Source organism: Pteropus medius, unplaced genomic scaffold, assembly GCF_902729225.1.
Source record: "Pteropus medius unplaced genomic scaffold, Ma_sr-lr_union100, whole genome shotgun sequence".
In the NCBI taxonomy this organism is placed as follows: domain Eukaryota; kingdom Metazoa; phylum Chordata; class Mammalia; order Chiroptera; family Pteropodidae; genus Pteropus; species Pteropus medius.
Window position 1 is genome coordinate 3368770 of NW_024342471.1, and position 19138 is coordinate 3387907.

Consider the following 19138-nt stretch of genomic DNA (forward strand, 5'->3'; position numbering starts at 1 on the left):
TTGCATAGGACAGGGCAGGATGGACAGGGTATGGGGGTGTGACCTGCCCAGGTAGGGGAAAATGCCTTACATGCTTGCCAGGGGTAGGACAGAGCCCCATTCCAGGAATCAGCATGCCTGGGGCATAGGGGCGGGGGGTCAATCAGATAGCCTCCAAGGGGATTTACCTGAAGCAGTCTCTGTTCTGACCCAGAGGATCTGGCAGAGGTCAGAGTTCAGGCAATGGTCACCTCACAGAATAGCCTCTCCTCTGTACTATCAGTCTAAGGGGCAAAGTTCACATAATCACTGACCTCCTGTCACCAAGGGAGGCTGGGAGAGGCCTCTGTCTGGGGAACCTGAGGGTATGTGCTACATGCACTTCACTCAGACCCTGCTCTGCAGAGGGCAGTGACTGCTGGGCCAGAGCCTGGACTCGGACTGGAGCCTTGCCCTGCAAAGCAAACAAAATTCTTGGGACCTTCCTTCCTTCCTTCCTCTTCCTGCCCTGTCTTGTCCCCAGATGCTGCTTAAGCCCCATCCCATTCCTAGTCCTGCACCTGAGGTTTTAGAAGAGTGTGGGGTATGCTGCAGCCCCCTCATTTTGGGCATTCCTGAGCCTCTTCTACATTCTCTGGGAGGGGACACGGAGCCATTTTAGAAAGGGCACCAAAGAAATCAGAAGAAAGACATGTTGTCCTTGGGCCTCTGTGAGTCTTTTCTGTCTGTAAATTCAACCTCATAGAGCTCCCTGAGGGGTGATGGCTGGTGGGTAGAGCCTCAGATGGAGCCAGAGCCCCAGATGGACCCAGGCAAAGGATGGTGTTGCCTTGCTTGAATGATCCCTTTGTCTCACCTCTCCTGACTCCCTTGGACATTCTCAGAAGCCACTTACTCTCTCTTTGCTTCATGCAAGAGTTGCTGAGCGACCTTCTGTGTCAGTCAACTGCTGCTGCATAACAAAACTCACCCCAAACTTCGTAGGTTAAAACAACCACCAAGTCTGTGAATTGCCAAATTAGGTTGAACTCAGCTAGTGGTTCGATTGATCTCAGCTCAGCTGACTTATATGTTTGTGGTCAACCGATGGTCGGCTAGGCAGCTCTGCTTCTGGGGTTGGCTGGCTGTTGGCTGGGGCTATGGGGATGAGTAGGATGCATGTCTCATTTTCCAGCAGGCTAGCCCAGGCTTGTTCACATGACAGGGAAGGTTCTAAGAGAGCAGGACCAAGATTAGGATGAGGTATGTGTGCCCACTTACCTTGGGCACACAAAAAAGTAATCAAGGTAACTAATACTTTAATTCAATATTTTAAAAGATCAAAATTAATGTGAAAAAATTCATGATGAACAAAATATCAAAATTTTAAGTCAAGAGGGGATCAGTAAGGGTGCTATCTTAGCCATGTGGGAGCCAGAGGCAAAAGGAAACATCAGTAATTGTGATCCTGAGGCAATTGCCTCTCACCTGACCCTGTAAGAGAGTAAGTAGAAGTTTGCAAGGCCTCTTGAGATTCCGTGACTGGCACCTTATTTCCATGACACTCTGTTGGCCCAAGCAAGTCACAGAGTTAGCCCAGCTTCCGAGAACTAGGGAAAAATCTCTACCTTTTAATAAGAGCACCAAAACCATAATTCAGAGGGTGTGGAGTTGGGGAATTTTTGCAAACACTGGCTCCCTCCATTGGCAGCTGAGACGAGGCAGCCCCTGACTCAGGCTTGCTTTCAGTCGACCAGCCCCAAGGGGCTGAATGAGACTGTTTTCTAAAGCCCCCTCATATGTTCATTATACCTGTGGGATTTTGATTTATAGAGAGGACTGAGTGATGACATGGAGAGGTTAGTGCCATTGAAAGAAGTGTTTTTGATCACTTACAGTCCCCCAAGAGAAGGGGGCATGCAGGGCCATATGGGGAAGCACCGGGTTTATAAGGAAAGACTGAGGAACTGCCACAGATTGGAGAGAACTAAGGCCATATGACGACTAAGTGCAATGTGGGATCCTGGGTTGGATCTTGGAACAGAAAAAGGACATTAGTAGAAAAATGGGAAATTCAGAATGGTCTGTAGTTAACTGTATTGTACCCATGTTAGTTTCCTAGTTTTAACAATTGTGCTATGATTATGTAAGATGTTAACATCAGTGGAAGCTGGGTGAAGAGTATAAAGGGAATACTAACGTTTTTGCAAATTTCCTGCAAGTCTAAAATTAGTAAACAGTAAAAAGTAAAATCAGGGAATGAAAGGAACAGTGTTTCATAAAGGTAATAGTTCAGCATGGGAGAGACAAAGTCTCCTGGAGTGGCTGTATGGGTGTTGCTTTGATGGGGGAGGGTGCAGTGGGGTCCATCTAGACACATTCAGGCTCTAGATTCAGTGGCTCCTGGATCTACCTTCAGGTGCAGCTTGGGGCGGGGACTCAGTGCGGGGCGGGGAGTCATGCATTCTCCTCAGGGTGGGAGTGCACTTATCAGCGTAGATGCCTAGGTTTCCACCTGCTCCAGCTCAGGCAGCACTGGGAGAAGGCACCTGTCCCGCGGGGTTTCTGCCTGGCGCTGTCTTCTCTGTTTGCAGACCAGCATGGCTCGCTGCTTGGGGCTCCTTGTACTGCTGCTGCTACAACTGCTTCTGAGTGAGTGGCTGCTCTTCCTCAGGACCCCTGGACCCTGGCCTTTCTGTCCTGGATCTTTAAGGACAGGGTAGGAGGGCAAGAGCATGATACCAGGAAAAGCTGGAAAGCAGGAAGGGGCACCCACAAAAGACCTGTGCTTGGGGTGTGGGGATACCTGGTAGTTTGCTCTACAGCTCGCTGCTCATCCTGCCTCTGGCCTTAAGGTCCTGGGAGTCACTGTCCTTCCCAAGTCCTGTCTCTCCCACCTCTCTTACTCTTCCTCCAGCCCCAGCCCTCCACCTTCAGTCTTGGTGCTTCATACTGATTCCTTGCCCTGCATCTTGCCTTGTCTCTGTGCCACCTGTTCAGACTGCCCCTTCCCCACCTGAGGCATCACAGAGGGAGGGGTCATTTTACTGGATGGGATGGGGGAATGGGACTGGGCAAATGTTTAAGGCAGAGGAACTCTTGGAGCTGAGATGTGCATTTTGAGGGCGGAGATGAGGTAAGGGTACTCCTGGTGGAGGGAGACAGGTAAGCAAATGAGCAGAGGTGGGACCAAGACCTTAGGGGACACTAAGAGCTGTTGCGTGTGACTGAGGCCTGGGGACATGAGGGGCTTGGCTGGGAGGGAAGGGCAAAATTTGCCAGCTGCTGTGTGTGTCCTGGAGGGGTGGAGAAGAGAGGAAAGAGGAACTGAGGACTCCTCTCTCTCCTGCCAGTCCTTTCCACTCACATACTCATTCCAAGTCCTTAGTGTCTATTTGTCCTTCCTGCAGACCAGGAGGCACTGAAGCCACGGCAAGAATCACCATGCCCCCTACCATCCAATCCATGGCCACTAAACGAGGCGGCCAGTGCCAGAGAGGGGACATGCTTCTAGCCCTGAGACAGGAGAAAACCCCCTCTGCTAATATACGGTGAAATGCGTGTGGCACCGGGCTGGAAACCTTCCCTCAGACTGCCCTGTCAAAAGGCTTCTTGCCTCAGTGAGATGCTCCCAGGGGGTCTGAGAGCATGTGGGGCAGGGGTGGTAGCCTGCTTTGGTGACCTAGATCCTAGGAAGGGGATGCCAAGCCTCTACCTCTGGAGACTCTGGCTTGGCTGGATTTAGATGTGTCCCCGTGGCCCTTCTGCCCCACCAACCCCTGCTGTGTGATTGTTGTGCCAGGTGTAGTCTCTGCCCCCAGTTCTGACCCTGCGGCCTGCCATGAGGGGCTTCTCTCAAATCCACACCCTGTAACCGGGTCTAAAATGTCCCCCAGTGCCCAGAATCCCTCCTTCCCTGGCTGGTGGAGGGTGGAGGAACCAGGCGAAGCCAGAGTCCGGAAGAGGCAGCAGGGTTAGAGCGGCCAGAACGGGGCGCCAGGAGGGAATGGAGGGAGAAGACACTGGTGGCAGGAGGCAGGAGGAGGTTCAGGACGTTAGGAAGGAGGGAGAACCGGGAACCTACAGACCCATCTCCAAGGGGCTGGGGGGAGAAAAGACAAGGAAGAAGACTCAGCGTGTCAAAGAGAGAGGATGAGGAGTGGCCACTGTTCTCAAGGCCATTTTTGATCATCTCCATTAGCCAGGTCCCCAAAAGCCTTGTTTCCCACGTCAGGGTGGGAGAAACCCTGCGGACCCCTCTTGGGATGGGTGTTACCGTTCTGGGGAAGGGGTGGTGTCTGCGGAGGATGGGTCTCACCCTGCCGGGGAGTCTCGGTTGGCCCCATCCATCCCTGACGTGTTTCAGGAATCCCCAGAGCCCACCCTCCAACCTCTCAGCGGAAGGTCGGTCAGTGTTAACTGTTCACACCTTTGGACCACACTCTGTCCCCCTCGAGTTTTGAGCGCCCTGCATCATTGGAGGGCGGAGCAGAGGGTGAAATGTGCTTGTGGGGCGCACCAAGAACTGCAGCCTGCCCACCCCTCCACCAGGATCGCCACGTTCGGTCGCACGGAACCGGTGCGTGGACGCGGCCGAAGCGTGTACGGCGGACGTGCGGTGCCAGCGGCTGCGCACCCAGTACGTGGCGCAGTGCTTGGGTGCGGCCGCGTCCGGAGGTTGTCCCCAGGTCCGCTGCCGCCGCGCCCTGCGCCGCTTCTTCGCCCGCGGGCCGCCGGCGCTCACCCACGCGCTGCTCTTCTGCCCGTGCGCCAGCCCGGCGTGCGCCGAGCGCCGGCGCCAGACCTTCGTGCCCGCCTGTGCCTTCTCGGGGCCGGGCTCGGCGCCGCCCTCCTGCCTGGCGCCTTTAGACACCTGCGAGCACAGTCGGGTCTGCAGGTGCGGGCGGGGGTGGGGCAAGGCGGGCAGGGCTGGAGCGGCTGGCGGGGCTGGCGGGGCTGGCGGGGCTGGGCAAGGCCGCCTCGCCCACCCGCCTGCCGCCCACTTGCCGTACGGCGCAGGCCCCGTCTCCTGGCCTTCCAGGCCTCCTGCGCGCCGGTTCCCAGCACCCCCGATGGCTGCCCGCGGGACCAAGCCCCCCGATGCCTGCGCGCCTACGCGGGCCTCGTGGGTAAGCGCCTCCGGGATCCGGACGGGGCCGGGGCTCTCCCGGGCTGCCTGCGCCTGGGTGGACCCATTACCCCTCCCTCGGGGTCCCGCAGGCACCGCCGTTACCCCCAACTACGTTGACAACGTGAGTGCGCGCGTGGCGCCCTGGTGCCACTGTGGAGTCAGCGGAAACCGGAGGGAAGAGTGCGAAGCTTTCCGGGGGCTCTTCACAAGGAACCACTGCTTGGGTGAGAGGCTCGGGCGCGGCGGGGCGGTGCCAGGCGGCGCGGGAGTCGGGTCTGCGCTTACTGCTGACCGCCCCTACCAAGCTGCCTGGCCGGCGGGAGCCCATTTTGAGGCAGCCAGGTAGGCCCTCTGCTGTCTGTGCCCACCTGTCTCCGGAGACCAGGTGACAGACTAAAGTAGAATCCTGGGAGTGTTTAAGCTGGTGCCCCTGCGTGCGGGAGGGGGAGTCAGTTAAAACAAATTTCCGAGGACCTGGAATGGAAGTAGGCGAAATTCCTGCTTCTGCCACTGTTGAGGTGTTTCCATCCCTGAGGCACTGCCAGCTCCGCCCCCCCATGATCTCGGCATAAGGGTCTGAATAGCGTGGTGATCCCCTGCCCAATCTAGGAGTTACAGGGCCTGAGTTTGAAGCCCAATTCTGCCACTTACTAGCTGAGAGTTAACTCCTCTAAGCTTTTTTGTGTCCATCTGTGAAATGGGGATGATAATAGTCACTCTCCCCTATGAGGATGGAAGACTGTAAGGTTAAAAACTCAGCATAGTTTGTCCTTATTTTGTTATTCCGTGCCCTATACCTTCCATTCCAGAACCCAATCCTTGCAGACATTTTATCTTCCTGTCCCTGCCTGGAAAGAGACTATGTAGGATGCCAGGAGTCTCTCAATTTGTCCCTGAGGATCTGGCCCCTGTGCTGAGGTTTCCCAGACAAACCCCCCCTGGACACTTCCCTCTATAGATGGAGCCATACAGGCCTTTGACAGCGTGTGGCCTCTAGTCCTGCAGGATCAGCCGAACTCCCTCCAGGACCTTGAGCACAGCCTCTTGCAGGTAGGTGCAAGTAGGTGCAGGTAGGGGATGGTGAGCTGGCAGCCCTTGCACTGCCTCCTTCCACCCGTCCATGCCAGGTGGGCCTAGATGGACATGAATGATCTGGCATGGGGGTGGAAGCAGAGAGCAGAGCCAGGCTTCTGACTCAGGTACACACTGTGCTCTCATCCCTCAAGGTGTCCTCAGCAGACAGGCCCCTGGAGGGGTGCTCCGTGCTCACCTTGCTCCTTGTCCTGGCTCTCCAGCCTCAGCTCTGACTAGGACAGCAGACCTTGGACAACACATCCAACTGTCCCACACTGCCTGGGGTACACAGCCACCTCTGTGGCCCATGCTCCACTGTAAAGAGACTGGCTTACCTCCAGTGCTTTTGCCTTGCTGCCTTTTGCAGATCTGGACACCCTGTGTGCCTGTCCCCTAGAACGAGGCATATAGGCTGGGGCCTGACTGCAAAGGCTATGGTTTCCCTTACAGTAGGCTTATTGGTTGTAAAGTCTCTTTGTCCACAGACCTTGGAAGAGTTGGAATCTCCCACAGGCTAGGGATGGGAGGGTGTCACCTGTGTAGCTGAGGCCTCACCGGAGCCCCAGATCACCTAGAGAAAGTCAGAGACAATCCAAATTCCCAGAATTCTAGGAGATTTTTATCAGCACCCACCCCCGACCCAAGCAAATCATGCCTTAAGAAGTATATCTATATCTGTACAGACTTGTAGGCAAAACCCCCTCTAACACTATAGCTTTTTATGGTACCCTCCCAGTTAGTCACCACCCATGATGATAGTCACCTGCACCCCATAACATGTTGGCAGAATGCTTCCTGTCCACGATATGTCGCTTGGTGGGCACCACCTGGAGTAAGTGAGAATCCAGTTCTCTGCATTGCACTGACCATATGACCACCTTCCCCATGCTTTAACCTAGCACTAGGAATGGCATTCACAGTTCAGTAAATCCATGTGCACTGAGACTGGCCTTGTTTTCACATGACCTGTGTCCTGGAGCCCACGGTCAGCTAACAGGATGTGCCTCTGCTGGCCTGTGTGACATTGGATGGCCTCAGAACCTCTCAACTCTGTCTTCTTACCTACAGATGCTAAACAGAATCAACTATTAGGTCCCAGTGGCAGGGATTTTGGTTGCAATTGTTTATTCTTTCCTTCTCTGCTAGTACTCAGATAAAGAAACTACACTTCCCGGCTTCCCTTGCAGCTAGGGGTGGTATATGACACAGTTCTGACCAATGAGAGGAATTCACAGATGAGGCTTCCAGGAGAGCTCTTTAAACAGGAACAGACTTGCTGACTGGCCCCCGCTGCCTCTAGCCTCAACCCTTCCCTCTTCTTGCCCAGACCTTGGTGGCAATGCCTGGGGACACAGGCACCATCTTGAAAATGGAGCCACGGTACTAGCCCCAGTCCTCCTCTCTTTGAACTCTTTATTATATGAGAAAAATGATGCTCTACTTTGTTTAAGGCAATTTCTCTTCAGGTTATTTGCAGCCAAACATAGGCCCTGAGTGATACACTCCCACCCCTGGGGTGCCTGGGAGTCCCAGGATCACCCACTATACTCACCTCGCGGAGCCCCACCTCAGCGCCCGGCCCTGACAGACACTTGAAAGAAGGGGCAGCAGTGATTGTTTTTTTATTCCTGCATTTTCTATTTGCTTCTGTTCACGTGGAGAGTCAAATTCTTTCCTGGAGCCAAGAGAAATTTGTCATAAAGGTTTTTATGAACACTCCATGTGCGTAGCCGGTGTGGACCCAGCAAATGCCAAGGGCGTTGTGTTAAACTACAGTTCTTCAAAGAGGTTTGGGGAGGAGAAGGCAGAACAGTGGGAGCCAGGTATAAGCCTTCTGCCCACTTCTTTCTTCCTCAAAAGCTTGGAGACTCCTGATGAGTGAAGGATTCCTATGTCTCCAGGCTGTTCCTTCTCAAACCTGGTTGCGGTTTGTTAGGGGCCACGAAGCCGGTGGAAGTGGAGGCTGTTGATGCCTTGCTCAAAGACCTCTCTGGGCCAATGTAAACCATCCTCAGGCTTCTGGGAATGTTGGCTGCAAACACAGTTCACAGCTGCCCCCTTCTCTAGAAGAAATGCCTGTAAGGTTACACTCTGCTCCCTAACATGGACTGCAGCTAATAACTGACTGAGGTGGACTATAAAGGCCTAGCTTGCTTCCCTCAGGGGACACAATTCTGTATTCCAGTCTTGCTCCAGAGCTCTGTGCCTGATCCCGGTTGAGACCACATCTTAGTTCCTTCCCCTGCCCTCTCCTGCCTCCCTCACTTAGATATTCCTCCGAGGGTACTGCCTCCAATAAATCAGAGCCTAAGAATCCCTATCTTGGGCTTGGCTTCTGGAGAACTTGACCTATGACACGGGGGTTAGATACAGACACACCAAATCCGAGGCCTGGGGCTATTCTAACCAGAAAAAGAGCCACCGTCTCAGATTGTGTCCTTAGCAAATCATACCAAACCCACAGACACTGTGTAGCAGCTGGCAAACAGCCTCCCAGCTTCGGCCAGTATTCTCCTGATTGAAACCAAACACAAGTCAAAAAGGCCTGGGCATGTGACTGAGCAATCCAAGCTTCAGGCACAGCTGTCTCCAGGGGTTCAAATGATGTTGTCCCCTCTGGTCTGTGCATGGCTTCTGTCTGAGGTTAGGCAGGCTCTCACCGCAGGGTCAGTCAGAATGCCGGCAGCAGCCCTGGATCAGTGATCTCTCCTCCTACCATTCTCAGCAGAAACAGGCCCCTCTCTTTCCTAGCATTCTTGGACTTCTAGTGGCCTGAGGAGTGACATCAGCACCCCCAAGATCACACGGAATGGGAAGGTCCTTTTCCAATGGAAAAATGGAGGGGCGTTGGGCATAGTTCAAACTGTTCTCACTTCCTGTAGAAGGAATGCTCTCAGCCTCTTACACCTGCACAGGAATGGACACCTGTAAGTGGGCTGGGGAGAGAGGGGGTGTGTGTGTATATGGAGCAGGGAGGTTGGGCGCGAGATGGGGAAGCGAAAGCATCGCCTCGCCCTGTTCACCATGATGGCATAGTGGGCCAAACGCAGAATTAAATACCTGCTAAATAATTTGCCTATGTGAGTGTGTGAAACTTTTACTCCACTTTTTATTTAAATAATTAGAGTAAAATATAGGCATATACCTTTCAAAAGATGGGGAAGATAAAAGTGAGCAGATCCTTGTTGAAAGTAGCACAGTTGTTCCATGGCTGCTGGCTGTCTACCTTCAGTACTTCTCTCCAAGCAGGCAAACTCAGGGTTTTTACCAAATGGAGCCTTTTTAACATCAAACATTGTGCACCAGAAAAGAGGCTTCCTTATTGGATGTAGGGGGGGAAATGGAAGGTCACAGGGTCTCTGTTCCCTGGCTCTCTGTTTCTCCCCAGAGTTAGCATTTCACGTGGGAGGCCTAAGGCCATCCAGGGCGTGGAGCCAGCCAGCTCTGCAGAGAGAAGCCAAGAGGAAGGACAAGGCATTGAGGCCCGCAGAGGCCACCATCTTGCCACTCCTGGGCCAGCTGACTTTCTGAGGGTTTTGCTGCTGTCGTGGGTTGGTGGCCCCAAAGATACGTCCACATCATAATCTGTGGAACCTGTGAGTGTTATCTTTTATGAAGGCAAAAGAGTGAATATTACCTTATATGCCAAAAGATGTGATTAAGTTAAGGATCTTGAGAGGAAGCACTTGTCCGGGGTTATTCAAGTGGGCCCTAACTGCAGTCACGTGCATCCTTATATGAGAGAGGCAGAGGGAGATGAGACACAGGGAGAGGTGGGAGTGATGCGGCCACAGCCAAGGAATGCCAGCAGCCACCAGATGCTAGAAGGGGCCAGGAACAGTCTTCCCCAGAACCTCTGGAGGGAGTATAGCCCTGAGACACCATGATTCTGGGCTTCTGGCCTCTGGAACTGTGAGAATAAATTTCTGTTGTTTAAAGCCACCAAGGTTGGGTAATTTGTTACAGCAGCCCAGGGAAAATGATGAAGTTGTCTAAGGTGGTCAGAATTTCGTTTCTCTTACTTCTACCTAAAAAGGTCCTGGTTCATAGTGTTAAGTCTGACCAAACACCTCAAGACCAAGTCTAGCGGTGGCCCCCACAACCAGGAAGGGGTCCTGCCTTTCTCGTTCGCCTTTGAGTGTCAGCCTCCATGTCCTGCTGGATAGTCTGCTTACTGTCACTGTCTCACATGCACTCTGGGAGACTGGTCCTGACCCTTGCGTCATCCCTGTGAGCTGTTTTAAATATTGAGCTTGTAACTGGCAGGTGGTTGGGTGTGGGGAGGAGGGGTAAGGCAGAAAGGCAGGTGTTGGAAGCTTCTGTGGATTTATTCATGAGCCGTGAAGTTTCTGGTGGAAACTTCACGGCTCATGAATGTCCACTCTGGCTTCGAGCCTGCTCTCTAGGGTACAAGGTTGACGTGGAAACTGCTCACTGCCCACCTGCCCACTGCCCTTCCCCTACCTTCCCCAACTGGATCAGTTGGGGCCAAACTCATAGAACTGGCTCAATCTTACAGGAAGTGTGGATGCTGGCTGTGAAATTTCCAGAGAAGCAGGAGGACAGGGTCTATGCAGGGCTTTAGGAGACATTCCCCAGCTGGACAGCAACTTGTCAGTGAGTCTTGCAAGCATATGAAGGGAGGCAGGGACACGGCCCTGCCTCACTGGGCTGCAGGCCTGGGAAGTCCTGGGTGGAAGGATGTCTCGGGAAGCTGCTCTGCCAGGGACATGTCACCCTATATCCAAAGAGCCTCCAGCCCAAGGCAGAAGATGGAGAGGAAAGTTAAAATGAGTATACACACAGGAGAACAAAATACAGAAACAACTTCACAAACTGAGCCCTCAAGGAACCGGGATTAAGCAAATGAAGAGGAAAGGCCTACAGGGGTGCAAATGGGCCAACCACCAGGGCTGATCCCCAGCTCCCTGTGCAGCACGATTCATAGTGGGATCATCTGGTCTAGTCCCTTGAGTTGGGGACACAGGATGAAAGAAAATTCTTGCCAGGCATGTTACACAGCTAGTAATGCAGGGTTTGTCCATTCAGATGTCACCCACACAGGTATGTGGGGTTGGGGACTTAGTTACCAGGAATGACATTGTCGTTAGTGACAGAATTTTCCAAAATGATGACCAGCTCTTGGTAAAGTTATGAAGAAAACAAAGTTCTGTCTTCCCTTGGTTTACATAATAGTTGCATTTCTGGAAAACTGACTATATATTAAAGCAGCTCTCAAATACGTTGGGTTTATAACAGTGTTGAGTTCTATACCAAAATAATTGGGGACAAATTTTCTCATTTACAGAAATATCCAGTAAGATGTTTGAAAATCGAGTGGGATGTGGGTCAGTTCTTTGTTTGGTGGGACAGTCCTGCATGTCACAGGATGACCACCTTCAGGCCCAGCCACTAAATCACAGCAGCTCCTCCCCCTTTAATGCAAGAGTCAGAATCGCCCCCACCTATTTCCAAAATGCCCCCCAGGTGGCAATCCTGTGCCAGTTGAGAGCTATTGCCCTACTGGACCTGCTTGCCCCAACTCCTACCACTGCCGTTGTACCCCACTTTGCTTTGGCACCCCAGGCATGCAGCCACCTTTGGGCCTTCGCACCAGCTCCCGCCTTTAGGCTCTGCTCAGCTCTCACCTTATCAGAACATCTCTCCCCAGCCCCACTATGAAAAGTAGCAATGCCCCCAGCACTTTCCTCCCCTAACCTTATTTTTACCTTTCTTCATGGAACTTATCTGACATTGAACTCATTGTCTCCCCTACTGCATTGTAAACTCCATGAGGACAGGGATTTTTGTCTGTTTTTTTTCACTGTGACATCCCTGGTCCCCACACAATGCCTGTTGGGGCAGGACACCCTCATGACCCACGTGTACAGGAAAGATGAGCGTGGCAAGACACACAGCAATTACTGGAATACAGTGATTTCGACATCCTGCTGGGCCTTGCCTTGGGGTAGGGGAAGTTCCCGACTAGGCCTAAATCTGCTCTCTGGGCCACTTATGAGGTGGCATTGGACACAGCTTTCACAACCATCTCCTGCCAGTAGATGGTTCTAATTAAGCTTCGATAGTTACAAGGTTGTGTATTTTCATTTTTAAAGGTCAGGCTAATGGTTCGTTTGACAACATAATTCCTTCAAAAACCTACACTTTTTATCTTTTACTTTCCAGGCAGGTCCAGGGTCAGTGACAACATCCCTGGTTCTTTCTTGGTCACAGTTCTCAAGCTGGCTTTATTTCTTTGCTTCCTTACCAAATGCCTCTCCCTCAAGGCAAAGGCCTGGAAGTTATGAGGCTCCAGAGGGAAGACCACACCCTCCGTCTGATTCTCACCATGAAGCAGCCGCTAGGTGTCACCGGGTCTTTGTGGTTCACCTCTTAGTATGGGGAAGACTAGAAGCCAGACTAGTTGTCTTTTCTAACACTGAAGAGCCCAGATATCAGGGCCTTTCCCTTCTGCTTGTAAACTGGCTAATTCTTTCTGGAACTCCACTCTTTGTGACATCTTGCCAAAAGTAGCCAATAGTCAATGCGTACTACTTTGTTTTTTTTCCAATATCTTCCCCTTGAGCTAAAAACTCAGTAGAAACATAGTTTGCTTTCCTAGTTATCAAACATAACAGCCTTACCAGATGTTTTTTCACGGCCTGACAGAGATCTGCCTGCTGCATCTGTTTGCCTGTCACCTAGCCACTAAGCCAGTGCCACAAGTTTTAGATTTTGGTCACAGAGCCCTTCCACTTAAAGGTACCAATTTGTATATTAGAGTAAGAAAAGCTACCTGTTGTAATAAAGGCCCAAATCTCAGTGGCTCAATAGAATAAAGTTCACTTTTCAGTGATGCGAAGACCAGCAGACAGCCCGCCTCTAAGTGGTGACTCAGGGTCCCATGTGTGGAGAGCAGATTGCAAGCTGACCAGGTCCTTGCAATCTGTGAGGTCAACCAGGGGTTGCCTCGCCTCAAGGAACTCTTCTAAGAACGGGGAAGTACGGAACTGATGGGGGGTGGGGCGGGTAACAATGCGGTGCTACTCCGAGGCGAGGGGTAAGCTCACAGCCTCGAGCAGACGGAACTGCAAAAGATCATAACAGGGTGTGGGTTGGGTGAGGATAACCTTATCTTAGCCAGTAATTGTATGCTCTGGTATAAAAGCAGCTTGCAAAAATGAAACCACAGCATTGTCCACCATCAGTGGACAAAATCAGGGCAGTGGACCTCCTGATCCCAGCTTTCTGTCTTCTTGCTTTTCTCAATCTCCCACCGTTCCCACTCAGGTTTACTTTCCAGAGCTGTGCTGGACATGGCAGGATTTACCATTTGCTAGACGTGGCACCATGTTCCATCCATCTTCAATACCTCATTTCTTCCAACGTCTCTTTGGCCAGAGCTTGGTTTATGGAGCCAACCTAACTGCGAAGGGAGAAGCAATTGATCTGGGATTCCAAAGGCAAAATGTAACAGGTTTGGCGAATACACAGCAGCCTCTGCCAAAATACTACCAAAGCCCAGGTTTTTATCCTGTCAGGAACACTTGACTGCTCCCGTGGCCCTCCCCAGAAGAGTTTCAAGGTCCTCCTCAACCTGGCAGCAGTCACCAGTCCAAGTTCCCTTGTCAAGCCCAGAGCCAAGCTCTGGTGAGCAGGACTCCTCCGCGCTCTGCCCCAGCCCCCTTGGCCTGGGGCCTGGTCCGACCTCCCCTGTATGAACAACTGCTCTTCCCTGTGCTTCTTCCAACTTTCTTAACGCCCATCACACCTATCCCACCCTTCTGGGCCTTTTGCACTGCGCACCAGGGCACGGAAATACACTGTTCTGGCCACACTCTGAGGGCAGGCGCTGTATAAAGCGGGGCTGGGCATACAGAAGGCCGGCAGATGAGACTTTGGGAATGGACATGTCATCAAAAACTCAAGACCAAGGACAATGCTGGGGCCATGTGGGACGATACCTACCAGCATCTCTGAGATTTAGCAGCTTGGAAAACCTAGAGAGACATTCAGGAGGCCGTGAGGAGGCAAGATGCTGAAAGACCAAGCGCAGCTGGTGAGGCAGGGCCCAGGCGCGGACCGAACTGCACCCGGCCCTTCCCCGTGCCAGGCAGAGCTGCCCTGCACACCAGTCTCCGTCCCCAGCATTGTCGTTTCCAGGGCACACAGGTGTGTGAAAACGTCAGGAAGTCCTCTCACAAGCGGCGCGGAGCTCCCCACCCCCCAGTGTCTGAGGGGCCCACCCTGCTGGTTTTACATTTTCACCTTCACAACTCCCAAGTGCTTCCTCTGAGGCAGTCTGAAATCTGGGAACCATTGTAAACATTTTTTTTCCTTAAGGTTCTAATGACTAAATTGTAAAAATAAGTGAAACGAATCAAAACCAAAAACACTCAGAAGAAAAAAGACGTTTTTATCAGATCTACTTTTATTTCATAAGGAAGTTTGTAGTATAGTATTTACTTTTGTTTATATACAAGTTCTTCACATTTGTGTTTAAAATGCACAGACCTCCCTTAATGCTCTTGTTCCTGCTTAAATTAGCTGTTATTTTACAATACAAAAAATACCAAAAAATTGCAGTCCTAAATGTATGTATAACACCCACGATAATCCCCAGCAATGAATAGTTTACAATACTTACTCCATATTTACATGAGTGCAATAGATGCTAAATTATACATATTAACAAACTAAGCTTGAATCCAAACAACAACAAAAAAAACCGTAAATAACTATAGAACGAAACATTTCCAGAGCCAGAATTAGTTCAACGAAACAGGCTTCACTAGTGTTTAGAATGTTTTGTGCACAAATTCAGTTACTGAAAGTTGATTCTGTTATTGCCTTTAAAAGAGAAGGCGCCAGCTTTCCTCTCCACTCCAGATCACTTCCCGGCAGGCGAGGGTTTATTAGTTTGAAGGACTCGGGAAATGTCTCTCGGCCAGGCCTGGCTATCTACAAACCGTCATGGTGATATTTATGGTTTGAGCAGAGTTTGGTAAATTGGGTAAACGTTTCAGACTGAAAGCCAGTGAATGGCCCCAAGGACAGACCCTCTGCCTTCCTGGGTCTGTCCTCAGGATGGCCAATTCTCACATAAACCACAGGGAAAGATCTCCTGGGACAATGGGTTTGGGAGCTGGATTCTGTTTTAATTCTAAAGAGCTTCTTTTTCATCTTGGTCACTGCCCTAGTGTTAGCTTAGGTTGTAAGTGCTTAGTGAGTATTTGTTGAATGAACAGATGAATGAATGAAACTGAAGGATCAAAGGTGTTCATGACAAGGACACCATGACCCAAGGAAGTGAATCCCTCCCACCCCTTCCCCAAATACACTCGCTCCATTAAGTTGAAGGGGTAAGACTTGCACTGAAAGGTAAAATGCCTTTTTCTACTCTTAGTGCTCCAGTCTTTTCATTTGCCCCAGATTTCCCAGTAGAGCTCTCATATTGCACCTCGAGCTTTGCCCACAGATATTCCCATGTTTTCTTTTTGCTGCCAATCTTCTGTCCAGGGCTGCTTTTTCTCTGGGTGAGCTCAGGGGAGAATGAATTGCCTTCTCTCCAGACTGTGTGTAGGGAGGAGGCAGGAGATAGACAGGAGCCCAGGGTATCTGTGGTTCTCCATGGGGGAAACAGGAGCTATTGATCAACAAATCTGCCAGCCCACTCCCACCCCCAGTTTCCAGTATAGTAAACTGTGCTCCTGGGAAATGCTCATTAAAAATTTAGACAAAACCACAGCAAAACACAGTCTAGAAAACCCCTTTTTGGAATATCTGATTTCTACAGGTATAGTCTTTGAACTTAAAGATTATGTGAAACATTTCTCAGCATAAAATTGGTTGTCCCTGGCCACCCACAGCACCAAGAGGCTGACAGATTCACGACACACTTGCAGAGCCAACAACAGCGACAGAGATTCCTGCTGCCTTGAGTCTCCTGACACACTGCCGTTTAAATGGACTCGCTGCCAAGTTTTCAAGTATGGACTGAGAGACGATTCAGGTTTTAAGAGTTACCCAATTTGTACCAGGTGCATTTGAACACACTGGGACAATGGGGACACCCTTCTTGGCCTTGTTACAAACGTATCAGGGCCTAACGAGAGGACTTCTCTGAACTTGGATATCCAGGATATGGCACAAAAACATTAGGTGAAACTCAGACACCGCTGCGTTTAATAAAAATACATTTAGCTATTTTTGTTTTATGTACACTCCGAATGTCTGAACATTCTGGACACTACTGTATAGTTATGTACAAGTACGATATCGATGTTTTCATGACTAATTTATATACAGGCTCTCCCGTGACATGCAGACATTCCTCTGAAGTTCCAGATGACATCCCTTTGTAACTGGCTCTAAGCTGAGTGTCTCTTTCTTACTCTCTTCCTCTGGCCTGAGCCTGGAGGAAGCTGTTTGCTACTGGCTGCAAAGGAGAAGCAGGTAGATTCAGCTGTTTCTCCACTGTTGGAACAGAATTAAACTTCACTTGTTCCTTCCTTCCTTTTTGAAGACAAACATTATCTTTTAGGAAAAAAAAAATAATAACCAGGTGGCTATGGGACATGGTACATGTTATTTCAAGGCCTGGGACTACTGTGGGGAAGAGACTTCTTTGGCCAAGGGGACACTGGTCCTTTGAACAAACAAAGGCTTCCCTGTGGGAGGACTCTCTCCAGAGGCCTCTCTGTCAGGAGGCCTCATGGTAATTATGGAGGTGCGGGGCCAGTCCATGGTAGGCTCTCTTTGGGTGCTGTGATCTCGAGCAGGAATGTGGGGAGCTTGTAGAGAAGATCTTTTTTAAAACCATCTGTTCTTTAACAGTGATGTGAACACACAGCTTTTCGAGAGGTGTCTCAAAGTAGAGGTGTTTTGTGCACCAAACAGTGTTTTATGGTTCAACTTCCTTGAAAACATCTTTCTAGGTAATTCTTCATGGAAGTGGGGTCAGTGTTGGGGAAGAGACAATACTCCCTCTCTAGGCACTGCATTTAAAGGTGAAATGCCGCAGTTTTTGCTCTCTTGTGTATTAATCTCTCCAAATTCACAAACTTGAGTATTGTTGTCTAGAAGCCCATCCCAGTAGGGTAATGCCGGAGAACCCCAGGTTTTGAAGCAGAAGAGAGGTCTTGGGAGGCTGCTGCATAATGCCAGAATACAGAGCACCATAGATGGGACAACATGACATCCAGGCAGTACCCTGGAGAGAAAAGCATGGACTGCCTCCCCCGACCCCCGCTTCAATTTGGTCACTTTCCATTTGGCATAGTTTTTACCATTCTTGTCCATTTTTTTCCATGTGCTTGTCATCCTTATAGTGTTCACTGCCCTCCCCACGGCCAGCACCTGGGTCTGGGGAGGAGGTCTGAAGAGCCCAGCCCGTCCTGGGGGAAAGAGGGCAAACAGCTCCAGGCCCTTCTCCAGGCTTTCATCTGGTTCTGCTGACTATGGGAGACCGCCCCTCTGCTGGTTCGTGATTCTACCTGAGGATGACCCACGGCTCTGAGCAGCAACAGGAACAAAGAGTTGCTCTTTGATCCAGGGGTCCCAAGTGCTGTCACTCTGTTTTCTACTCAAGGGAGACTCTTAACGTGACATGAGCGAGTCCCTTCCTCTGTGGTGCCCTGGCAGTAGGAGGCCAGAAGGCCTGGAGTGACCTGGGGCAGGGGAAGGGAGGCACATGGGGACCTTGTGTATTTAGTGTCCTTTTTGACAACAAAACAAACAGGAGCTTTTATAGTTAGGTCATTTCTGCTTTCCTCTCAGTCCTTACTGCTGGGTTAAAGGGTGCTTGGGGTGAGAATTCTTTCCCGGTTGCAAATTACATTTTAGAAAAAAAAGCAGATTGCTAATGGTAGCTATTTAAATTTTATAAGAATGTAGGAGTGCACTTATGTAAAAACTTAGGCTTACTAACTTCCAACTGCTAGATCTATTTAAAGTCTAGGCACTTAGTGTGTGTGTGTATATGTGTGTGTGTGTGTGTGCGTGTGAGAGAGAGAGAGAGAGAATTTCAAATGGATTAAGACTAAATTAATCAAGTTACACTAGAAAACTACCTATTACACCAGTTTACATTCTAAGTAACACTGCTGACCTTGACATTTAAAATAGCCCCCTTCTATCTTAGTTTGATATGACTCAAAAGAGATGGACCATTATTAGTTCTCAACTAGAAAAAAGCTACTCCCTAGAAGAGAGGTATCTGCCTAAATCGTGCAAGAATAAATAGCACATCTTTTAAAAAAGACAGCAGGCTTCAGATGAAAACAAGTGAATTCATCTGACTAGTTTTTAAAAGACGATGTTCTAGAACGACTGATGACAAATGTCTACTTGTAAACACTACATCTTTGTTTTTTTGCACAGTTGAGACAGTCCCAAGACCAGTTTCCCACAAGCAACCTGAGTGTCAATCCTAGCTCTCTCACTGGCTCCATACCAGCCTCCTCCAGCAACTGGATCACCCTTGGACCTGTAATTAAATCAATTATTTCCTATGCAAAAGTAAAAGGTTAGATGCTGGAGCACAGATGCGAGAAACCGTCAAAGAAAGCTTGTGAACATGCAGATGAGTCAGATGTTTCCAGTCGGAGGGTTTCCAGTCTTCTGCCCTGCTCGGCTCAGCACAGCATCTCCCTGCCTGCTCCCTCCCTGCAGACGGCTCTGTCTTGCCACACGTCCCTTGCTCACGGAGAGTCCCTGGCCCCAGCATCAAATGCAGGTTCCAGGCTGAGCAGGGGGCTGCTGCTTCCGATTTCTCACCGCTCCTGACTTCTCTTTGTACACTATTGGCATCTGCTGGGAGATGTCCACCAGGGCGCTGGCTACTGCGAGGCCTTGGGAGAACCCCCAGAGGGAAAACGTGTTAAGGAACAGCTTGCTTTTGTTTTTAAAAATAACTTAAAATTTTCCTTCTTACATTTCCACAGTGCAATAAATAAAGCAATAAAGTATATAGGG

General features: G+C 50.4%; 2 protein-coding genes across 3 annotated transcripts in view; one reads left to right on the forward strand and one right to left on the reverse strand.

The window, feature by feature from the left end:
* The first annotated feature begins 21 nt into the window (after positions 1 to 21).
* On the forward strand, positions 22 to 9242 carry GFRA4 (GDNF family receptor alpha 4). Of its 2 annotated transcripts, none has more exons than XM_039863850.1 (6): positions 22 to 2610; positions 4510 to 4877; positions 4933 to 5089; positions 5170 to 5313; positions 6048 to 6139; positions 6316 to 9242. In XM_039863850.1, exons 1-6 carry the CDS (start codon positions 2559 to 2561, stop codon positions 6394 to 6396), a joined length of 894 nt encoding a protein of 297 aa, XP_039719784.1. In that variant the 5' UTR covers positions 22 to 2558; the 3' UTR covers positions 6397 to 9242. The 2 variants fall into 2 exon arrangements, with proteins under 2 accessions (XP_039719784.1, XP_039719783.1); XM_039863849.1 differs by having other exon boundaries at positions 4510 to 4855; positions 4978 to 5087; positions 5179 to 5313.
* Positions 9243 to 14572: 5330 nt separating this feature from the next.
* Positions 14573 to 19138, reverse strand: part of ATRN (attractin) — a 144538-nt gene continuing 139972 nt past the window's right edge. The window contains exon 29 of the mRNA XM_039863851.1: positions 14573 to 19014. Within this exon, the coding sequence (XP_039719785.1) occupies positions 18890 to 19014 (125 nt within the window). The 3' untranslated portion in view covers positions 14573 to 18889. The remainder of the gene's footprint in view (positions 19015 to 19138) is intronic.

What these genes read in the sequence shown, in the direction of transcription:
- GFRA4 (XM_039863850.1), top strand. Translation starts at nt 2,559, where the DNA reads ATGGCTCGCTGCTTGGGGCTCCTTGTACTGCTGCTGCTACAACTGCTT. An exon ending in GCGGGCGGGGGTGGGGCAAG is followed by an intron (nt 4,878 to 4,932) that starts GCGGGCAGGGCT and finishes GGGCTGGGCAAG; the next exon opens with GCCGCCTCGCCCACCCGCCT. An exon ending in TTGAGCACAGCCTCTTGCAG is followed by an intron (nt 6,140 to 6,315) that starts GTAGGTGCAAGT and finishes TCATCCCTCAAG; the next exon opens with GTGTCCTCAGCAGACAGGCC.